This window comes from Temnothorax longispinosus, chromosome 2 (genome assembly GCF_030848805.1).
Source record: "Temnothorax longispinosus isolate EJ_2023e chromosome 2, Tlon_JGU_v1, whole genome shotgun sequence".
Taxonomy (NCBI): Eukaryota; Metazoa; Arthropoda; class Insecta; order Hymenoptera; family Formicidae; genus Temnothorax; species Temnothorax longispinosus.
The window spans coordinates 967,045-986,101 of NC_092359.1; the positions used below are offsets into that span (position 1 = coordinate 967,045).

The 19,057-nt window shown below is 39.1% G+C and overlaps 3 protein-coding genes across 4 annotated transcripts in view; 2 read left to right on the top strand and 1 right to left on the bottom strand.

The window, feature by feature from the left end:
• Nucleotides 1-5,214, top strand: LOC139809229 (haloacid dehalogenase-like hydrolase domain-containing 5). The gene is made up of 3 exons (XM_071771990.1): nucleotides 1-605; nucleotides 1,451-2,265; nucleotides 2,374-5,214. Exons 1-3 carry the CDS (start codon nucleotides 549-551, stop codon nucleotides 2,684-2,686), a joined length of 1,185 nt encoding a protein of 394 aa, XP_071628091.1. The 5' UTR covers nucleotides 1-548; the 3' UTR covers nucleotides 2,687-5,214.
• The window catches only part of LOC139809217 (patched domain-containing protein 3), a 26,790-nt gene continuing 10,385 nt past the window's right edge, over nucleotides 2,653-19,057 (top strand). Inside the window, exon 1 of the mRNA XM_071771967.1 lies at nucleotides 2,653-2,793. Within this exon, the coding sequence (XP_071628068.1) occupies nucleotides 2,780-2,793 (14 nt within the window). The 5' untranslated portion in view covers nucleotides 2,653-2,779. The remainder of the gene's footprint in view (nucleotides 2,794-19,057) is intronic.
• On the bottom strand, nucleotides 7,337-14,381 carry LOC139809226 (uncharacterized). Of its 2 annotated transcripts, none has more exons than XM_071771984.1 (3): nucleotides 14,264-14,381; nucleotides 10,413-11,338; nucleotides 7,337-9,647 (listed from the first exon to the last, which is right to left on the bottom strand). In XM_071771984.1, exons 2-3 carry the CDS (start codon nucleotides 11,332-11,334, stop codon nucleotides 9,094-9,096), a joined length of 1,476 nt encoding a protein of 491 aa, XP_071628085.1. In that variant the 5' UTR covers nucleotides 11,335-11,338; nucleotides 14,264-14,381; the 3' UTR covers nucleotides 7,337-9,093. The 2 variants fall into 2 exon arrangements, with proteins under 2 accessions (XP_071628085.1, XP_071628086.1); XM_071771985.1 differs by lacking the exon at nucleotides 14,264-14,381 and adding an exon at nucleotides 11,443-12,731.

Genomic DNA, 19,057 nt, shown 5'->3' on the forward strand with positions numbered 1-19,057 from the left:
AGGCCGGGATCGGCGGGATCCGGGATGGCTTCTTTCATCAGGCTTCTCTGCTTCTCTCTGCTTGGACTTTGATCAAACTACAATTAACTTGATCGGCGATTAATTCAGCCGACAGACGTGCTTAAACAAGTGTCTAACTGTATCACGTGCCCTTAATCTAAGCCTTTTCATCCACCTGTTAAGCAACAAAAAATTAATAATAGTACAAATATCGCTCAAATTGATCACCGATTTAAATTAATAAAGTCTTATCTCTTGAACGCAAGAAGCGCAAGCAAGTGCAGCTGAAACAGAAAGAAACACTCCCCTTCCCCGTCTATCTGTCGCGCGTTATGTCCTCTCTTACGGCACGTGCGGACGTCCGGACGTGCGTCGTGCGGATAGTACGTGCGAAGTGTGTGCTGTGAGGTGAACATAACCTCAAGGCGCGTCATTATGCATAATCGAGCCGCGACGGGCGGCCCGCGAGTGTTTTGAGGTCGTCGCGACGAGATCGCGCGCGTACGTCGTCGCCTCGCCGTTTGCTTAACTAAAAGAAACGGGAAGACATGACGATCGCCAGCGTCTTGCGGCGGCTGGACGTCACGAGGTTCGCCGGAGTCAGAGTGAGTTTCCCCGCTACTTTCGCCTTTTCCCTTTTCAAGCACGGCTGTCACGACCGATCTGTCCGTGTGATTTCCATTTTTTCATTTATGCCGATTATCGATTTCTTATTCTCTCTCTCTCTCTCTCTCTTTCTCTCTCTCTTTCTTTCTTTTTCTTTTTCATCTCGGCGCACCTAAGATCGCGATCGCGAGTACGTGCACCACTGTGCGTTATTATTATTCGTATTTTACATAATACTCTTTCATAACTTTGTCATTGTGCGATGCATTATTTTTAGTTTTATGTATGCAACGCATATTTTCTGACGAAGGTGTAACGCTGTGACATATTCCGTTGGAGGTCGTATTTGCTTTCTTTTCATCGACCCATTTAATGCTAATCTTTTCTTACTTATCATTAAGCATTGATAAATAATTTATGAATTGCTCGTTCAAAGTTCTTGAGATATTTTATCAAAAGATTTTAATTTGAATTTTACATTTTTTTATTAATTAATTTTTATAGATTACTTTTATTGGTACATCTATTTTATGAAAAGTGCTATAATATTCATAATTACTAGGTATGATTTATTATATCGTTAATACAATTTATATTAAATTGTATTTTTTTTATAATTTGTAAAACTACATACCTTTGTGTAACAATATATATGACATTTATTTAGATGTTCATGAAATTATAATTTATTAATATATTGATCACATATATTTTTAACGATACTTTCGCACTTGTACTTGTGCCAAGATCCTGCATCTTTTATATTCTATTTAAAGAATTTCAAGCGTTCAAATGGTACTACGTTTAGCCTTAATTAATATAGATTTGTTTTTTCTGTTCGCAGCATTTAAGTACAAAACCAAAATTTGGTTTGCTTTTCGACATTGACGGTGTCATAATACGTGGAAAACAAATACTGCCGCCGGTAAAAGAGTCTTTCAAACGACTTCAAGGGGACAATGGAAAATTTCGCGTTCCCACGCTATTCGTTACTAACAGCGGAAATTCACTGCGTAGTCAGAAAGCAGCAGAGCTGTCAAAGTGGATAGGCGCCGAAGTTACGGAGTCGCAAGTTGTCCTGGCTCACTCACCATTGCAAATGTTTGATAATCTTCATAATAAACAAGTTCTCATATCGGGTCAAGGTCCAATAACGGATATAGCCCGAGAACTGGGCTTCAAGAAGACGACAACTATAGAGGAACTAGTGAAAAACTTTCCGTGCTTAGATTACATAAACCTGAAGAAAAGAAATCCGATTTGTGGTCCAATTGATCCAAATTTCCCGCAAATCGAGGGAATCTTGCTCTTAAGCGAGCCAATAAATTGGGAAACATCGTTGCAATTAATGGTGGATCTTCTGCTTACCAACGGGATGCCCACAGGATTGCCTACTGCTATTCCGTATCCGCACATTCCAGTGTTGGCATGCAACATGGATTTGCTTTGGGCGTCGCAGGCGCCGATTCCGCGATATGGCCACGGTGCTTTCTTATTGTGTCTTGAGAACTTGTACAAGAAAGTTACAGGCAAAGACATGACATACGTTGCTCTAGTCGGAAAACCTAGTGAGATTACATATTACCATGCCAATCAAATGCTCGTTAATCACGCCAGAAGCATTGGCATTGACAATATCGACACGATTTATGCTATTGGGTGTGTATCGAACAGAAATATTTGTTAAATGCGTTCATATACCTATTTTGTTTACATATTATATTATAATATATTATATAAAATAATTTACGCATGATTTTTTTACAGCGACAATATTAATACCGATATTTTCGGCGCGAACCTGTACGACAAGTATTTATCCCGTTACGAGTCCGGGGAAGGTACTAAGTCCCGTAGTCTCGAGAAACTCCTTGGAAAGAACATGAGAGATCCCAGCGCGAAGGCCTGCATTAGTATTTTAGTCGAGACTGGTGTGCATCAACGAGATTCCAAGTTTATACCCGAACACAGTCCTAGGGATTTCTTGCCGGTCGACGATGGCCTATGTAAACCGGCGTTCATCGTGAAGGACGTCGGGCAAGCTATCAATCTGGCGTTTAAAGAAGAAAAGTTTGAATAAGTTAGTGCATAATAGATAGCCTTGGGATATTCATATCCTTATATCGTCGGAGAAAAAAAGAATGAAAGAGAGAGAAAGAGACAAAGAGAGGGAATGTGCAAGATAATGTGAGTATTATAGCAAATAATCTTTTAGAAAGTGTTAGCCTTCATCATAGACGACATTTTGCAGCAGAGAAACAGAAAATAGCAGGAGAGGCTATAATACGTTATGAAAGTGTAGTATATTTAGTTTGCTCCTTTTTCAATGTCTTTCTGATTTTTTAAAACTGCCTACTTGACAAAGAAAAAAAAACGAATTTTAGCGCGTTACAGCGAACTATATTAACTATATCAATAGGAAAGAATGAGGTGAAGACGAAATAAATTCAGATTAATTTATATTGTAGATAGAACAATAAAAAGAGGATATTGCTATATTATTGTTACACACATATTGAGACAATAAATACACGTGTGTATATATATATATATATATATATATATATATATATATATATATATGTATACACATGTGTAAAATGGATTTTTTTTACGAATTTTAGTACATTTATGACTATTAAAATAAAACTTTGTTCAGACAACAATCTGATATGTGTCCGAGACATAATTTTATAGCTATTTAATACTGAAATTTTATTAGAGGGTTTGATACGTTGTACATGAACCACCTCTGAGCACATGTGTTATTATAGATAATAATTATACCGTAGTTGTACAGTAAACTGAGCTGAATGTATTTTGTTCGCAAAGTGCACTGTGCTCTACGCCTCTCTTAGTCAAAAGCAATGCAAGATATGCAAAGTGATACGTATAACGCTCCTATAGTGAGTAAATAATAGGCATAATTTTGATTCAATTGCTCTTAAAACTCGCAGCTAACATACACTACGTTCCGAGCATTATATGCAAAAGTATAATCTATACTAAAAGTAACATATAGATTATACTTCATAATATTTCGGTTTTTTTTCTTCATATTATATATGTATAGTATACATATATAATCAGGTCTAGTCTTGAAATGCAGCTCGTTAGCGAATGTGAGTAAAAAAAAGAGAGTATAGAGAAAGACTTTTGTTGTTACAACAGACCAAGATTAAGAGAGATTGTTGCCTTTGGTCGTGAAAATAAATGTACTAAAATGAATGAATTCGAAACAATCGACGAGAATTTATTCTGCGAAATTATATTGTTAATTTTTGAAAGCAAAGTCTGGTGTATGTAAAATTTATAAAAGATCGTTTTAAAGAATTGTAGGATTTGCTTCTCAATTTTGAAGATCTGAAATTTAATTCTATAGAGTAAATTCCTGTCCATTCTTCTCTCGATTCATTTATTTCTTTTTGCACAAGATCTCGAAATGTGTAAATAATATTTTAGGAACAAATTGTTCAATGATTAATTAATGATTAATAACGATTTGAAAATTAATTGATTCTAAACTGAAATACTTATCCTTAAAGTGCCATTCATGCGTGCTGAGACAGCCTGTATATAAAAGTTGCATGAATCAATGACAAGCTAATCCGAAGATAAAAGCGCACGTTTATATTTTGTACTTGCCCTTATATAGCGCAATTTTGACACAATGATCAAATCAGATATAATCACCAACAATGCGTTAATGTCCGTCGAGACAAAGACTGACCAGTTAAATAGGGTTTAAATGAACATCGTGAACAAACCGGCTTATCATTCATTTGCGACAATGAGGTATCGTGCAACGGTCAAAGTGCTACAACGATCACATGCTAATAAAAGTTCTGCCTCTGTCGCCAGCATCACTTAATAGTTAACGAAAAAAAGAGATACATTATACTAAATACAATCACATACATACAATACACATACACACATATATAATCTTTAATTATTTTCTAAAATTATTATATATATTTATTTACGTTTAAATATAAATATATATTGAAAATTATAAAATTTTTATATATTTTTATATATGTATATGTATATTATATACGTATGTAATACAGTAGCGGATCTTGATGTCGATAATGGGAGAGGCAAAATTATTCGGTAAAATTATTTGGTTTGATATTTTTCTTAATATATCACGCTTAGTTTTTACTCCAGAATCAACGACGAGAACGTGGTGAAACTTCTGGTTCTGCTTTAACGTTTAATCCATTCTTTCCCAGATTTTTTAAACAGATTCAGCAAAACTTATTTTTTTTTATTTGGAAGGAGGAAGGTTACCTCCCCCTCAGGCTCCACCAGTGTATATATATAAATTAATACTTATACATATTAATAAATTGATACCATACACATTAATAATTACACATATTTCTCATATTCACAAACATGGATAATACATACTTTAGTGTGGTGTATCTCTCTTATATTCAAGACAGTTATTATATGTGTAGAAAGTAATGCGTTTTATCGAGGGCAATATATCAATATTATATCTCCTAATTATATCAAATGTAGAATTCTCATGATGTAGCCTCTGTGACTTTTATGGAGCAAATTAGAATTTATTTTAATAAATCACAGGTTGGTTTATTTCTCCCACCGCCTTTGTGATCCTCAAAGAAATTCCGTGAAATATCGTTTTAAATTTAAACGTATACACGTTAGATACGTTTAATTTCTTCAAAACTTGCGATCGGTATTCATCTCGTGTAAACCCTACTTTGTACGATGCACAATTTGCACGCTGGCCTTGTCAGCAGCATATAATTATTCATGCCACAGACAACACGACGGCTGGGTCTCATGACCCTTGAGCTGAGCCATCAAACGTTCGATTAAATAATTCGATTGCAATCAATTTGGCAACGATTCGGGCGGCCTAAGTAAGTTTATACGGCATAAGTAAGTCCGTTCCCCAACCTGATATCAACCATGAAAATTAGAAGCCGTAACGGTTAATTCAATTCATTCATATGCAAAATTTTATTTCTGCGAAATTTCGATTTCATATTCTTGCAACTTAGAAATAAGAAAAAAAAATGATACTTATAAATTAATAAGTATCAAATATCACATTTTAAGAAAAGTTTTTCAAGAAATTATTTTTTAGGAAATTTTCAAAAAAAAAAATTATTTGACATTATTCAATTAATAAATCATCTTACGAGAACAATAGAACTATTTATAATATTAACTTTTAGTAGTCATATAATTCTATTTTGTTCATATAAAATTGGAAATTATGATTCATGAAAATAAGGACACTGTGAGCCATAAAGGATAGAAAGATTTTTTTTTTATTCGACAACTTTGTTAGTTTAGCTAATTAAAACAGATACCCGTACACGCGACCTACATTTTATTATTAACGGTTTACACACTTTACTGACAGGTTTTTAGTGTTCCAGATTGAGAGCTGCGTGGAAGTATCGTAGTATATCGCGTTCTTCTCGGACAGAACTGGCATAACCGGCATGACCAGCTTAATCCCGATACGACGATCCGATTAGTATATTACTTTCTAAACTCTAATCTGAACACAGCTCATCGTTATACAAGTAGCATATATTTATTCTATATGTTGTCAATTGATCTTACGTAAATTTTCACAGTTATCGCATACATAGAAATACTTTTTATTTTACGTGTTATAATATTTAATTATATTATTTAATTATTAATTAATTAATAATTCATAATTAATTTAATTTTTTATTATATTTTCGTATCTACTGATAAAATATAAAAGGCGGTAACAAAACTCCGCGAATTAAAACTAAATAGATTCTATTGTCAATATCTATACTTTACTAAATTGCATATTGTTTCAGTAGCATGTCACATTTTCAAGTTAAAACGAACAACTCAATTTAATAGTCACACTGTCACTGAAATAGATAACAAATGTGTTTGCGACTGGCAAACAAAAAAGATATCGCTTTGAAATATTCAATGAGTTATACACATGCGCAAATTTCTATCGAAATTAAAACTGTTGCGATAAATATTATTACTTTTTATTACGATAAATTTTCCTGCATAGATCACGACTTTTATTTTTTTTCTTTTTAATACGCACGTTGCATAATATATAAAAGAATGCACTCTGAAACTTGCATGACATATTTTCCAGCAGACGCGACAACTTGAACGTATATATATATAGCAATTCCAGCGAGCGATGCCGGATTAGCAATTTAACAACAAGGTCAATTACGTTAGCCTGAACTAATATATTAATAAGCTCGTAAATTAGACGGGCGTCCGTACGCGATAAAAGGCGTAGGTTGCAACGCGCGTTTGAGATTAGAATTCGAAGTCGTTCCAGTCCCGCTTCGCGTTCAGCTGCATCGCAGGGTGGAGAGGTAAATCACACTTCTGTTTCGTCTCTGCCAACGAATAACTCAATTATTCATGATCCGCAGATCTTTGCAAAACGAGGGACGTCGCATTTACGCAAGAGAAAAAATAATTAATATTGTAGGAGCGATAATTAGTTCCTTCTTCCCTTCGATTTATCTTTATCCGACGAACAGGTGCAACGATGATTGAAACGCGAAAGTTTAGTTCTCACGAAGATTTCACACTATCTCGTGCTTCCTTCTTTTCCTTTTCTTAAAAAAAAAAGAGATCCGCGTTCGGTTTCCGGGGATGATGGATAATGTGGGAAATGTTTGTTGCGCCAGGAACAGTAAACAAAGTACGCACAGTATGTATTTTAATTAACGCGAGTGTGTATTATGTATATTTTTGTATATTAGATACATGTTATATATACACAGTGTTTGATGCAGTAACATCGACAAGTCTGGCTTGCCTTTCGCTATTTAATTCTTCTAAATTTAACCCGGAAGAGCAGCCTTAGTAGTTTTTATCTTTCCTCCTTTTTATTTTAGCGCACAGCAACTGATGACTTGCGACAGACAGGAGGGAGACGTAAGTCTTTTTTTTTTTTATTAGACGTGGGTCTTGCATAATGCACTAATAACACATCGCGAGAACGCTCGCGTGTCATTAGATTTGTGTTACAGTGATCGCGTACAGTAGCGCGGAGATAATATGAGTCGCGCGTGCAAAACCTCGTTTTTCTACTGTTTTCCGCCGGAAGCGATCATTTAAATGTATGGAAATTAAAATATCTGCTTAAAACCTTCCTTTTCGATTGAGATAAATTACTTTGAAACGCATGTTTTATTTTTAATTCGCGTTAAAATTACATTGCTTCTGTTTAATTGTACGTTGCAATTCGTATGGCGTAATTTAATTGCTTTACAAAGCTATGCAGTTTTCGATATTCTTGAAACGTTACATTCACGTGGCGTTTTTAAGAACGTTATACATATATATGAGATCTATTCAAAAAGTTCCCAAGAACTTTATAATTTTTGGTGATTTACTTACAACTTATTCAGCCCTATTTCCTTCGAAATACGTTCTTTCTCGATTGATGATACTCTTAACGCCATTTCTACTTCTGGAAACAGTCTCTGTACGCGTTTTTCAGGCGCACGTAAGTCCGCCTGCGAATTTTCTTTGACGTCTTCAATTGTGTCGAATCTTCGGTCTTTCAACGTGGATTTCAGTTTTAAGAAAAGAAATAAGTCCACGAGAGTCAGGTCGTGAGTAGGAAGGCTGAAGAAGCACAATCATCTTTGTTTGGTGCAGAAGTGACGAATCAGCAGCGATTGCGTGTGCGATCGCGTTGTGGTGAAAGAACTATGAATTGTCTTTCTACAATTCAGGCTTTTTTTCTTCTGACATTTTTTCGACGTGGCTCTCGTAAACTTTCTCCTTTTTAAAAGTAAAATCAATAAAAGGCTAAAGGATCGACATTTGAAAGATATCAAGAAAAATTCGCAGACGAATGAGGTTGAGAATAAGTTGTAAGTAATACCCCTCAAAAATTGTAAAGACAAAGTTCGAGAAGTTTTTGAACAGATCTCGTGCATATATGTACACACGATGTTATATATTATGTCATATATGACATTAGAAAGTAATATATTGCAACTATCGTACTTGATCAACATGACCAGTCTCCGCTCAAATGCAATTACATGATTATGTCTACAAAGCACACGCGATTTTAAGAGTATTACCTTTATCATAATTTAAGTACAAAAATTCTTATTCTCGCCGTGCGTTTATTCCAAAACGCGGCGAGAATTATCTTACTTTAAATTAGACGTAACGTCGCATTAAATAAACGAATCTCAGAATCAAACGATCACATCTGATTGTCGTTGAGTGAAATGGAAGTGCAAGATGATGCGCAGACATAAAGAGTCCGTATATATTTTAATATCAAAAATGTAAAATGTATAAATAGTTTGAATACTAAAAATATTTCAAATTTTTACATTTATCGTTACTTGAATTACTAATGCAACTCTCTCAATGCCGAACGGGCTACTTTTTCACGCGTTATCCGGCACGAGTCACTCATTTAGCATCAGGACATCCTTGATTCTAGCATCCGTCTAGCTTCGCGTCTCGGGAATTCCTACCGGAGTAACATTCCATCGCTCTCTGCAGTCTTTCGAGGTATTCTTGCAGAGCGTCCTCCTGATTCAACTCCCTCGCGTCGTCGGAGCGCGAGATGGACCGCTTCTGCACGAGGGCGGAGAGCATCAGGGTCACCACTGGTAGCGTCATGCCCAGTAAGAAGGTCGGCGTCATGATATTTCTCAGGCCGTGCTTCTTGAAGCCGCGATAGAGCTCCGACCAGATGCCGTCGTTCTGCTCCTCCTTATACTTCATGCCTATCTTCCCATACAGATACGGCCGGATTTTACCGGTCGCGGCGATGTAATTGTAATAGTGAGGATCGTAGGACTGCGCGTACAACTGCGAATAATAGACGTCCTTCTGGGAGGGCGGCTGATCAGCGTCGGGGAACCAGGCGCTCGCGTCCTCGTAGGGAACCGGTGGGTTACTGAGGATGGGCGGTCCTCGATGGAAACCCGGTGGTTTCGTGTAGATCACCTCCACCGGACCCATCGGACCCTTGGCTTTGAAAGGAACTGAGATATCCAAAAGGCGATTATAATTTTATTAAACGGAAGAAAGTTATATAATTTATTCGCGACATATTATTATCTAACAATAAGTGTATTCTACATATGTCTATTTTGCAACATGTGTAAATGCTGACGGAGTGAAAATAGTATGCGCTATACGTCGCTTTTGAAAGGAAAAGTTATCAGTTGATCGTGTAGTTAATCATCTCATCTATATATAGTTAATCATCTCATCTATATATATGCCGTGTCTAAAAATGCTGACTTTCGAATAAGTGAATTATGATATATGATCGAAGATGAACTCGGATTCTCACATTAGCTGTATTTATGTAGATTTAATTCATGAACGTATAAATCAATTTAAAAAAAGAGATGATATATTGCCATGAAGTGTTTATTCGGTCTTTCTTTCTGCATAAATCCATTCAAAATATATGACGTAACGCGCATTCTTGCAGCATCAAGTTAAAGGTCATACTTCTGCCAGACCAATGTTCACGCATTTAAGGCGAATATTTTTAGACGTGAGGCAGAATAACTTGAATAATAATAACGCGATTTTGGTGTAAATAAAGAACCATTATTTCTCAGGGAAAAAATGTGAATAATAGATTTACATGCCCGATAAGGTCTTCCATCGAGGAGACAAAACTTTTTTACGTCACAACTCGTAAAAAAATTGTTATTCTCTCGTGTTGAAGATTACTTGTAATATCTCGTCGAACAATCTATCATGCGTTTCCTCTCTGAGATATGTTTTCTCACCTGCGATTGGTCCTTGGTACAATGCCGGTGCTATCCTCGATTGTGCAAAGGGGTACGGTTTCCCGCGTATTCTTCTCATTCTTTCTCGCCACATCGCCGGCGTTATCATGTCGTTCCTAGCTTGAAAGGCAGGCACGAGTGGCACTGGCTGGAGCATCTTCTGTCCCAGGACAACTCCCGCGGGTGTTCTGATCACGGGCTGTACCGCCTGTACCACGGATGGTTGTCTCACGTAGCCATAAGTCTGGTCAGCAGACGGCAATAATTGTTGCCGTTGATCAGCCTGCGGCACTATCTTAACCTGGTCCACTTGCGATGTCAGTTGCACTTGTTGCTGGTTCACCTGAGGGACCAGCAACTGTTGCTGTTGTTCAACGTGAGAGATCAGTTGAGGTTGAGGTTGAGGGTTGAGAGGCTCGATCGGCTTCGATGATTCCTGACCGATGATCGCGTCCGAAGATCGCAATTGAGCCTCCGGCGACTGTTGACTGCGGAGATAGTGATCGAGAGACAAGCGAGATTCCGCGGGTGTCCTGGAGTTCAAGAACGTGTTCAGCGCGACCTCCGCCTGGCTGATCGGCGAATTCCCGGAAGAGTCTTGGAACTGCCGAGCGGACGTGTCCGATTGGAGAGTCTGGACCGAAGACGAAATCTGTGATTTGAGAAGATCATTGGTTTCCGCCTCTTGCTGTGAGCGCCCATCGCTTTCGGGCTCTGCAACGGGATACAGCTTCTGAGGACGGGACGAGACCACGGGGTTGGACACGTCAATTGAGACGTCATTTTTCTTGGCAGACCTCTCGGAAAGATTGCTCTCCTCCGCGATATACTCGGTGAACTCCGTGTATGGATTTCCCTCGTAGTTGAGCTGGCCCTTCGCCAGGTCGATCGCGAGCACGAGGAGGATTGCGAGCCTGATCATGATTCTGGAAAGGAAAGATAAAGATAATTTGAAATGTCGGAGACGGCAAAATGCGAGAAATCTAATAGTAGTTTCGTCGCCAAATTTGCTATAACGGGTATCTCTAACCGTTATTATATCTCGGCGAGACTTTGTTAGCGACGAAATTTCTCATAGTAAATTTTAACGACGACATTTCTCGGTCAAGAAAGGCGGCAGTTCGACTGCCGCTATTCTAGCGGAACGTGGGATTTTTAGTCATAACGGGAGAGGGAAGAAATGGTGCTCGCGGGATGCAGCTTCGCGAGTACATAATGACGATTGTCTTTAAATGCCCGCGTTCCTTTCGATCGCTGTGCTTTTACTCGTCGCGTAAGAACGATGTAAGTGGAACGGGACGGGAGAATGTCTCTCCTCGCGGCAATTTCGCCGAAGTCCTTTGCCATTATTTGCGGCGGCTATCATTTAACAACCGGATTCGACAGATGCGACCACTCGAAGAGATAGATCGAGGACCGTAAACATGCATTATGATGCGCTACATGCATTCATAAATCGTTGACGGCGTGACACTTTCGTCGGCCACGAGGCGAAGAGCGACTAACAAAATGCACGATTTCAATGACTTGCGAGAATTTAATTAACCCTGATTTGCCCTGATGTCTCATTTTGTCAAACTTTTATGAGACTCGTAAAATTTCTCCGTAAAATTTAGCGGATGTTTAAAATTCTATCAGATTTCTAATAACGAAATTATACACCGGAGCTCCGGAATATTAAGATGATGTTACAGAAAAAAACCAGACGTGAAATTAACATTGCGTATCGCGTGGATTTTTAAAATGATGGAAACATTCGGTCAGGAAGTCGAGATACGAGGCATCGAAAGTACTCGCGACCCCGAAACGGAAGGGAAAAGCCGTTCCGTTTCACGAGAGAGTGACGAACAACACGAGCATGTTAGTCACGTGCGTACTGGCCCACACCTCGACAAGAGAGAGTATTTGGGCCTCAAGTTTATCCGATGCGACGTGCTCGAGCATATGCGACTGCTGCGTCATGTTAGAGAGCGCGATATGTGCTCTTTTTTTTACTCTTCCGCTCGATTATCCGCTACTTTATATTCAATAAAGGTAGTTAAAGATTTCTGACTCGACAAATCTCTATCGATTTCTCTATTTTTCGCTCAATTTATTCCTCTACCTTGTTGACGATGTTGAGGAGTGCGGCATTATTCGCGACGTCATTTACATTGTTGAGAATTACCTACTTTTTCCGAATCTGGACGTGCGCCGTTAGCAAAACATGACAATTGCAAGTTGCCTCGCGACAAATCCGCTAATTGTTCGCTAAATCAGCCAAGTCATTATAGCACATGTGCATGTGTAAAAACTTTCAGTCATCTTATTCGATTCTACTTAATAACTGTTCGGACAGCAGAAATATCTAAAAGATATAAAAGAGACGTAGAGAGACCAATCTCTAACACAAGAATTAATCTCTTCCAAACACCGATTCAAAATTATGCCTTCTTTTGCAATCCAAGATCAATCTATTTCAATTTTTAAATACATTTATTATTATTGCGCATTAATATTTCAGTTTTACTGTTACAAATAACGACAGGAGAAGATAAGCTTTCTGCGCGAGTGTCCGTTTGTAAATTGGTTTCTGACATTCTGACGCAAATCGTTCTGCGACTTTATGGTCATTCCTAGCGCCGATTCCTGTTCCATCGGTTGTTTCACGGCTTTCTAAAACCGTTAATTCTATTGGGAATTCAGTGTACGACCGAAATTCAATGCACCCATATCCACTTGAATTATTACGATTGACCTCAAATTCGATCGGGCGTCTCTCGATAGGCAACATATCGAGAGACATTCCATTCATTCACCCTACTTTCGATCTAAGGTCGAGTCTGTGATTATAAATAACACCAAATAACTCTTCAATTATCAATAGCCATATCCGTGAATACTTAATATTTCATTTCCGTCTGATTGACATTAAAAGCAGTATTATGTCTTGTGATGGATTGAAACATTTATTTAGCTAGACATATCATGTGTCTCATTACTTTAATTTATTCGTCTTATTTGAAATTCAATGAATGACAAGAATATTATTAATACAGAAAGAGAAATTAAATGATAAAGCAAATATTAAGAGATGTTAAGAAACGCGCTAAATTGCGATTGAATATTTTACGTAACTTTGCGTATTTTCTGTAATGATTGGAATATTCCGATTGCAAAAAATTCATATTGTTTTTTTAATTCTCAGATCTCCGATTCTCATGAACAATCCTGACACGTAACACGTTGGCATAATTAATGCCACGTACTCGTTATATCATTATAATTATGATTGCGTTACATCGCATTTTTTATTGTATTATTAATTATTAAATTAGAAGTTAATTTTCTCACACAGTTCCTGGAATAAGCACGAGCGAGTTATCAATTCCACTTCACTACATTTATTCCTGATGTGGAAGCTCTCGGATATGCACTCGATTTATCTGGCACGCTCTTCATACACTATATTCTACATTCAGAAAAAATAACGTCACTACTACACGGTTCATTGACGATCGCAGGGCGTGAAATAATTTCCAAATTTATTCGAATATTTTTTGCAGATTACGATTGATAAAGCATTAATCATCCAAATTTTTTTAACAAAAATTCAAACTTCACATACGATATGCGCATATTTTATTTCTTTTAACCCACTGAGATGCGTATATATGTATATGACGTTGGAGTGGTCATTTATATACGATAAATGAGCACAATTGATGAGAGGTATCCGAATATCTGATTTATTTGAGAATTCTCGGAATTAATGCTCGATTTTTCTTTAGCTTAGGACGATAATTCGTTTCGCGACCGGCCGATCAGCCCGTTGATCGTTGGACTTGACCAGCTCGGCCGGACGAACGTACCTTCGCCCTTCTTGATCGCGACCGCGCGCGAGAAAACGACAAGTCCCATCGGTTGGTGCGGCACCAGGAGTACTGAGATGCCGCGCCGGGACCAACCGGCCGGGAAAGGCATTCACTCCGCTCCGGGAGAGAACTCCCTACCTTGACACCTTGGCCGCGTCGGCAATCGCTGGTTTACCTCATAAATTACCTGGCCGCTCGTCCGTAGGAGGACCGGTTCCGATCGGGCCAAAACGAAGGAACCGGGAGAGTCATCGGATATCCCCAAAACATTCCAAGGTTAACCGACCGGCCGGTCGACCAGCTAGTATTTCCGGAGAAGGATGCTGGTGAGAGCGGGAATCCGTGCAGTAGGCGATGATAGTTTATTTACATATTATCTATGCAGATGATAATGCGATCGCGAAGGCCATCTTCGCGATTTCTTCCTTCTCTAGACGATAGTTCCTTTTCAGGAGAAAGGAATGAATAAAAAAGGGGGAAGGAGAAAAAAAAGAGAATATTTCCAAGGTTGAAATAAGAAATTTGCCATTTTATTAACCTAAATTAGATTAATCGGATCCATCAATTGTTAGACCTTGATCCGCTCTTCTATATATAGAGATTCGACAGAATTGACCTAAATTTCATTTTCACGAGATTAAGATGGACTCTAATACTGTGTCACGCACTGTATCTTTCGATTATTACCGCAGGATTTGCATAATAGGATGAGTGCCGCGGCATAAAAATGAAGTTCAGTTATTCGTCGATCTCCATCGGAGATTCGTCGATCACCGCGCGCAGGTTCCTCGAAATTGACTAGGCCGATCTTCACGATCTTGACGATCTAACGATCGTTCTTCAATAGGGCGTAACGTGATAATCGCGCCTTCGGATCGATTCGCTCTGACTGACGCAGAGCACGGGAAGCTGGATGAGTGCAGTGTGCCGCGAGATCCGGTCGACGGCGGTGCCGTGAAGCGCACGATCGTTGCGCAAGGACAAAACGGTCGCAGACGAATTGTTTGCCGAAGGTCGCGAGTCGGATAACGGTCCTCCTGCCTCCACGGCTAAAGACCTACTTAGGGGCACGGAGCTCGAACGCAATTCGCTTATTTGACCCCCCCTGAAGCCAGGCTCAGGCGGACCCGGTTGACCCGGCGAGATTTATTTAGCCTCCATAAACGTCGTGAACGGGGACAGATGCGAATTATCGTCACCGATGCAGGTGTCCTCGTATTAATGGGACTTCACCGCATAGGGACAAGATATTACCCACGCGTGCGAAATGTTTTGCAGCAAAGTGTCAGGGATGCTGCTATTTGCGGTGGCTTCTCGAAGACTGAAAATCTGCATATCTGCATAATATGCATATTTTTGGATATGCGTTTCTGTAGCTTAATCCAGAGATTAAATTGTATTCTTCTGTGAAGAATTATATTCTTCTACGTTGTAATCTGAGAATGATATAATGCACAAAACGGTCTTTTAAATATTGAGAAAAGTCATCGTCGATATTATGCGACTGAATTTTAGTTTGCTAGAATTGTCTATGACCTTTCTTATTTGATCGATAATTACTCAATCAATAATTACTCGAAGATCATACATACATTTCTCTGGAGAAATATATGCATATAATTCTCGAATCATTATTGAGCTGGTAAAAGAAACTAAAGGTCTTGACTAAACTTGAGGAGAAGAAATCACGTATGTGATATGACAGAAATGGGACATGTTCTACAAATTTTTGTCTTAACTTTTAAACTTTTAAACCCTATCTCTCTATGTTTATATGCTAAATTACACGCGTTGCTGAATAAGTATGTTCCATCGAAGATAAACACATTCTTCTTCTTCCTGGAAAATAGCAATAGATAAAGATCGTTCTCCGTTCTTTTTGTTCGAAGGTGATTTTATTCCGCTTCCTATCTCCGTTTTTTTCCTTTTTTTTCTCACGCGCGTGCAATTTGCAGAATGAAATGTAATCTGCAGAGAATCTTTCAACGTGCACAATTAATAAGAAATCGAAATTTCAGCCTCTTCCCTCGCCTGAAGGAGTCAAACAATTTGCCAGATGCGAGAGAATTGTTTCCTGCAAGGGTGCGATCTATATAAGTGATTGATTAAGTATTAAGTGTACCAGGTCGAGGCGCGCTTGAAAGCCAGCCAGCTCGACAATGTCGAAAGGCAGCAGAAACAAATCGCTGAAGTTACCGTTCGTCAATCCCGTGATGCTCATCGCCGTGCGGCCTCGGCGGATCGCCGCGGTGCCGGCACCTGGACCAAAATGCGATAGTTCGCTTTAAAGTCTGAACGAGAGATTTTAAAGAGGCCGTACCGTATACCTCAAAACACATCGCGCTATAGTCAAACATAATATATTCCAATCGGTCGTCCAACATCGCGATTCAGACTAAATATACTAATCCGACCCTGACTTTAATGTTTCCGCTGATTACCGGTCCGAGGTAAACTTCACGGACAGTCGCACTTGAACGATACGCGTGTCTATTTACATGGAGCCAGCTGCGAACAATATTATCACGTGGCAAAAACAAGATCTCGAACTTCATGATGACAATCTCGCGCTCGCTCATCGATATACGAGAGTATATCGTTCTATCACCTTTTTTCCATAAATATCGCAGAGGCGATCTTAATCGCGCAGGTTTTATCGTGTTTTTCTTATGACTACACGACGAGTAATCACAATCATAATCGTGCGATGTCACGAACTATTCATTCCGCGCATTCTTCACCGTCTATTCGCGTCAGTAAAACATCGCAAACGCAAAATTGGAATTAGAAGTTCAATGCTGGTAAATTCCAACGGAATTAAAATTGGTTCGTATACGTGAAATTAAACTCGAAAGGTAAACATTAACCGAATTAGAGATTAGATTAATTCGGGACTCTCATTTGAAATGGAACCGACTTTGTCAAGTGCGAAGCAAATATTAGCTGTAACTTTTGATGCGACCAGGATTTGGATCTGTCGTAGGAATTTCGGTAATTCGTTTATTTTTTAACTTCCTAGAGAGTCCATAAAAAACTGGGATGTTGTGGAATAAATAAAAATAACACACAATCTAATGATTTTGCAAAATCCTAGATTCTGTCAGTGAAATTGTAAGTTAAAATTTTTATTAATTCATATTTATAACTATATTTTATATTTATATTAATAATTTTTATTCATTCCACAATATCTCGAGCGGTCTTTTCTGGATTCCTTAGGAATTTTGCCAAAAAAAGGGGGGAATTACACGAAATCTCTGCGACAGATCGTTCCGCGGGCAAAGTCCTCTCTCGTTGATCGCGAGGGAAAGTGCGAGAGACGCGTCTCTATTCTTCGCGAGTAGAATCTTGGCGCGGGACTCGTGGGAATATCAGCGATGATTAATCGCCGCGCGCCGGTGCAACGTGCAACGCGGATGCGTCAGTGCGCTCGCACGCACCGAGTGCATCTGATTGTTGCGCAACAACGGCGTGTCGCGTAAGTTTCTCCGGTTTTTATCCGAATGATTTATCATAAGTGCTCGAATGAACGGTGACAGGGTCGCGAACTTTCCGACGTCGGGGATTATCTCGGCCCGGTTGGATCTCAATCAATCACGCCGACGGCGATTTCCGCTCGAATCGCCTATACTCGCTCGCACTTTCCACATTTTGGAAAGTGTAAAGTAACGAGCATATATAGACACGGGTTTCCCTCGCCGTCGGAAAAACGCGAGAATCGGAGCACCGAGAGAGCATTCGAGGCGAACGGAGCTCACGACGACCGTTTCTTCCCGGACGATCTATTAAAGAGGGCGTTTCCTTAAATTACTACTTCTAAATTACGTAAAGGCACGTAATTATAGTCACTTCGCGTCTGCAAATATTCTACATACACGTGTGATCAACTCGTAGGACTACGTAATACGCAAGTTTTGGGTTAAATTGGACGCAATTTTTGATCACGAGTTTGAAATTGCGTCATTTGTACGCGGTGCGCAAGTTTTTTGCCAAACTGATGCAACTTGTAATTTCTGTTTACCCGCGTTTTAAATTTCATCTGTATAATATGTCCTCTTTATCCTCGCATATGTCCTGGCAAACCGCTTATTCCGTTTCGATTACAGTGCTCGAATCGAAGAACGGAAAAAAGGAGATGTAATAAAAATTAATGACTCTTCGCATCGTAAACAATTTTCGTGGACGTTATAAGATAAGCACTGAAGACGACCGACCGCACGATGCTTTCGGTACACGTGCACTCAGTGAAAACAACCCGTCGCGGTTATTCTGCGTGACGTGAATTTGCGATATACGCTATTCTCAACACACGCCAGAATTATCCTCCCGATAGCTCGGTCGTTTCGATAAGTACGTCGCAATTAAATTGTACGACAAAATCAAGGGCATCGACAAGATCGAGAACTTGAGGTCACAGATTTCTCTCGAAAGTTAATCAATTTTTTTCCAATAAACTTAAAAAATAACGGGGAATAAGACGTAATCGAAGGCTAATTAAACTGGAGAGAGAAAACTTGAGAAAGATTTCGATAACGCGGCGTTGACTTTTACGCCGTCCTAACAACGTTTTTGTTATCTCGCGCGCTATAAGCGCGCAATGTTGAAAAATCTGCATTTGATTTGATTTCAGCTCTCGTGCCAAGGCCGCAATAAACCTATTCACCTATACTTTTCACTTCCGAGCACTTGCGCACCTGTGCCAACTGCCACCCGTTGCCCCCGTGCGTTCGGCGGCAAGCGTACTACGTTTGATAGTCCTCGGTGCGCGTGCACCGTCCCGTCCGGTGCAGG

What these genes read in the sequence shown, in the direction of transcription:
- LOC139809229 (XM_071771990.1), top strand. Translation starts at nt 549, where the DNA reads ATGACGATCGCCAGCGTCTTGCGGCGGCTGGACGTCACGAGGTTCGCC. An exon ending in CGAGGTTCGCCGGAGTCAGA is followed by an intron (nt 606 to 1,450) that starts GTGAGTTTCCCC and finishes TTCTGTTCGCAG; the next exon opens with CATTTAAGTACAAAACCAAA. An exon ending in GACACGATTTATGCTATTGG is followed by an intron (nt 2,266 to 2,373) that starts GTGTGTATCGAA and finishes ATTTTTTTACAG; the next exon opens with CGACAATATTAATACCGATA.
- LOC139809226 (XM_071771984.1), bottom strand. Translation starts at nt 11,334, where the DNA reads ATGATCAGGCTCGCAATCCTCCTCGTGCTCGCGATCGACCTGGCGAAG. An exon ending in GTACCAAGGACCAATCGCAG is followed by an intron (nt 9,648 to 10,412) that starts GTGAGAAAACAT and finishes TGGATATCTCAG; the next exon opens with TTCCTTTCAAAGCCAAGGGT.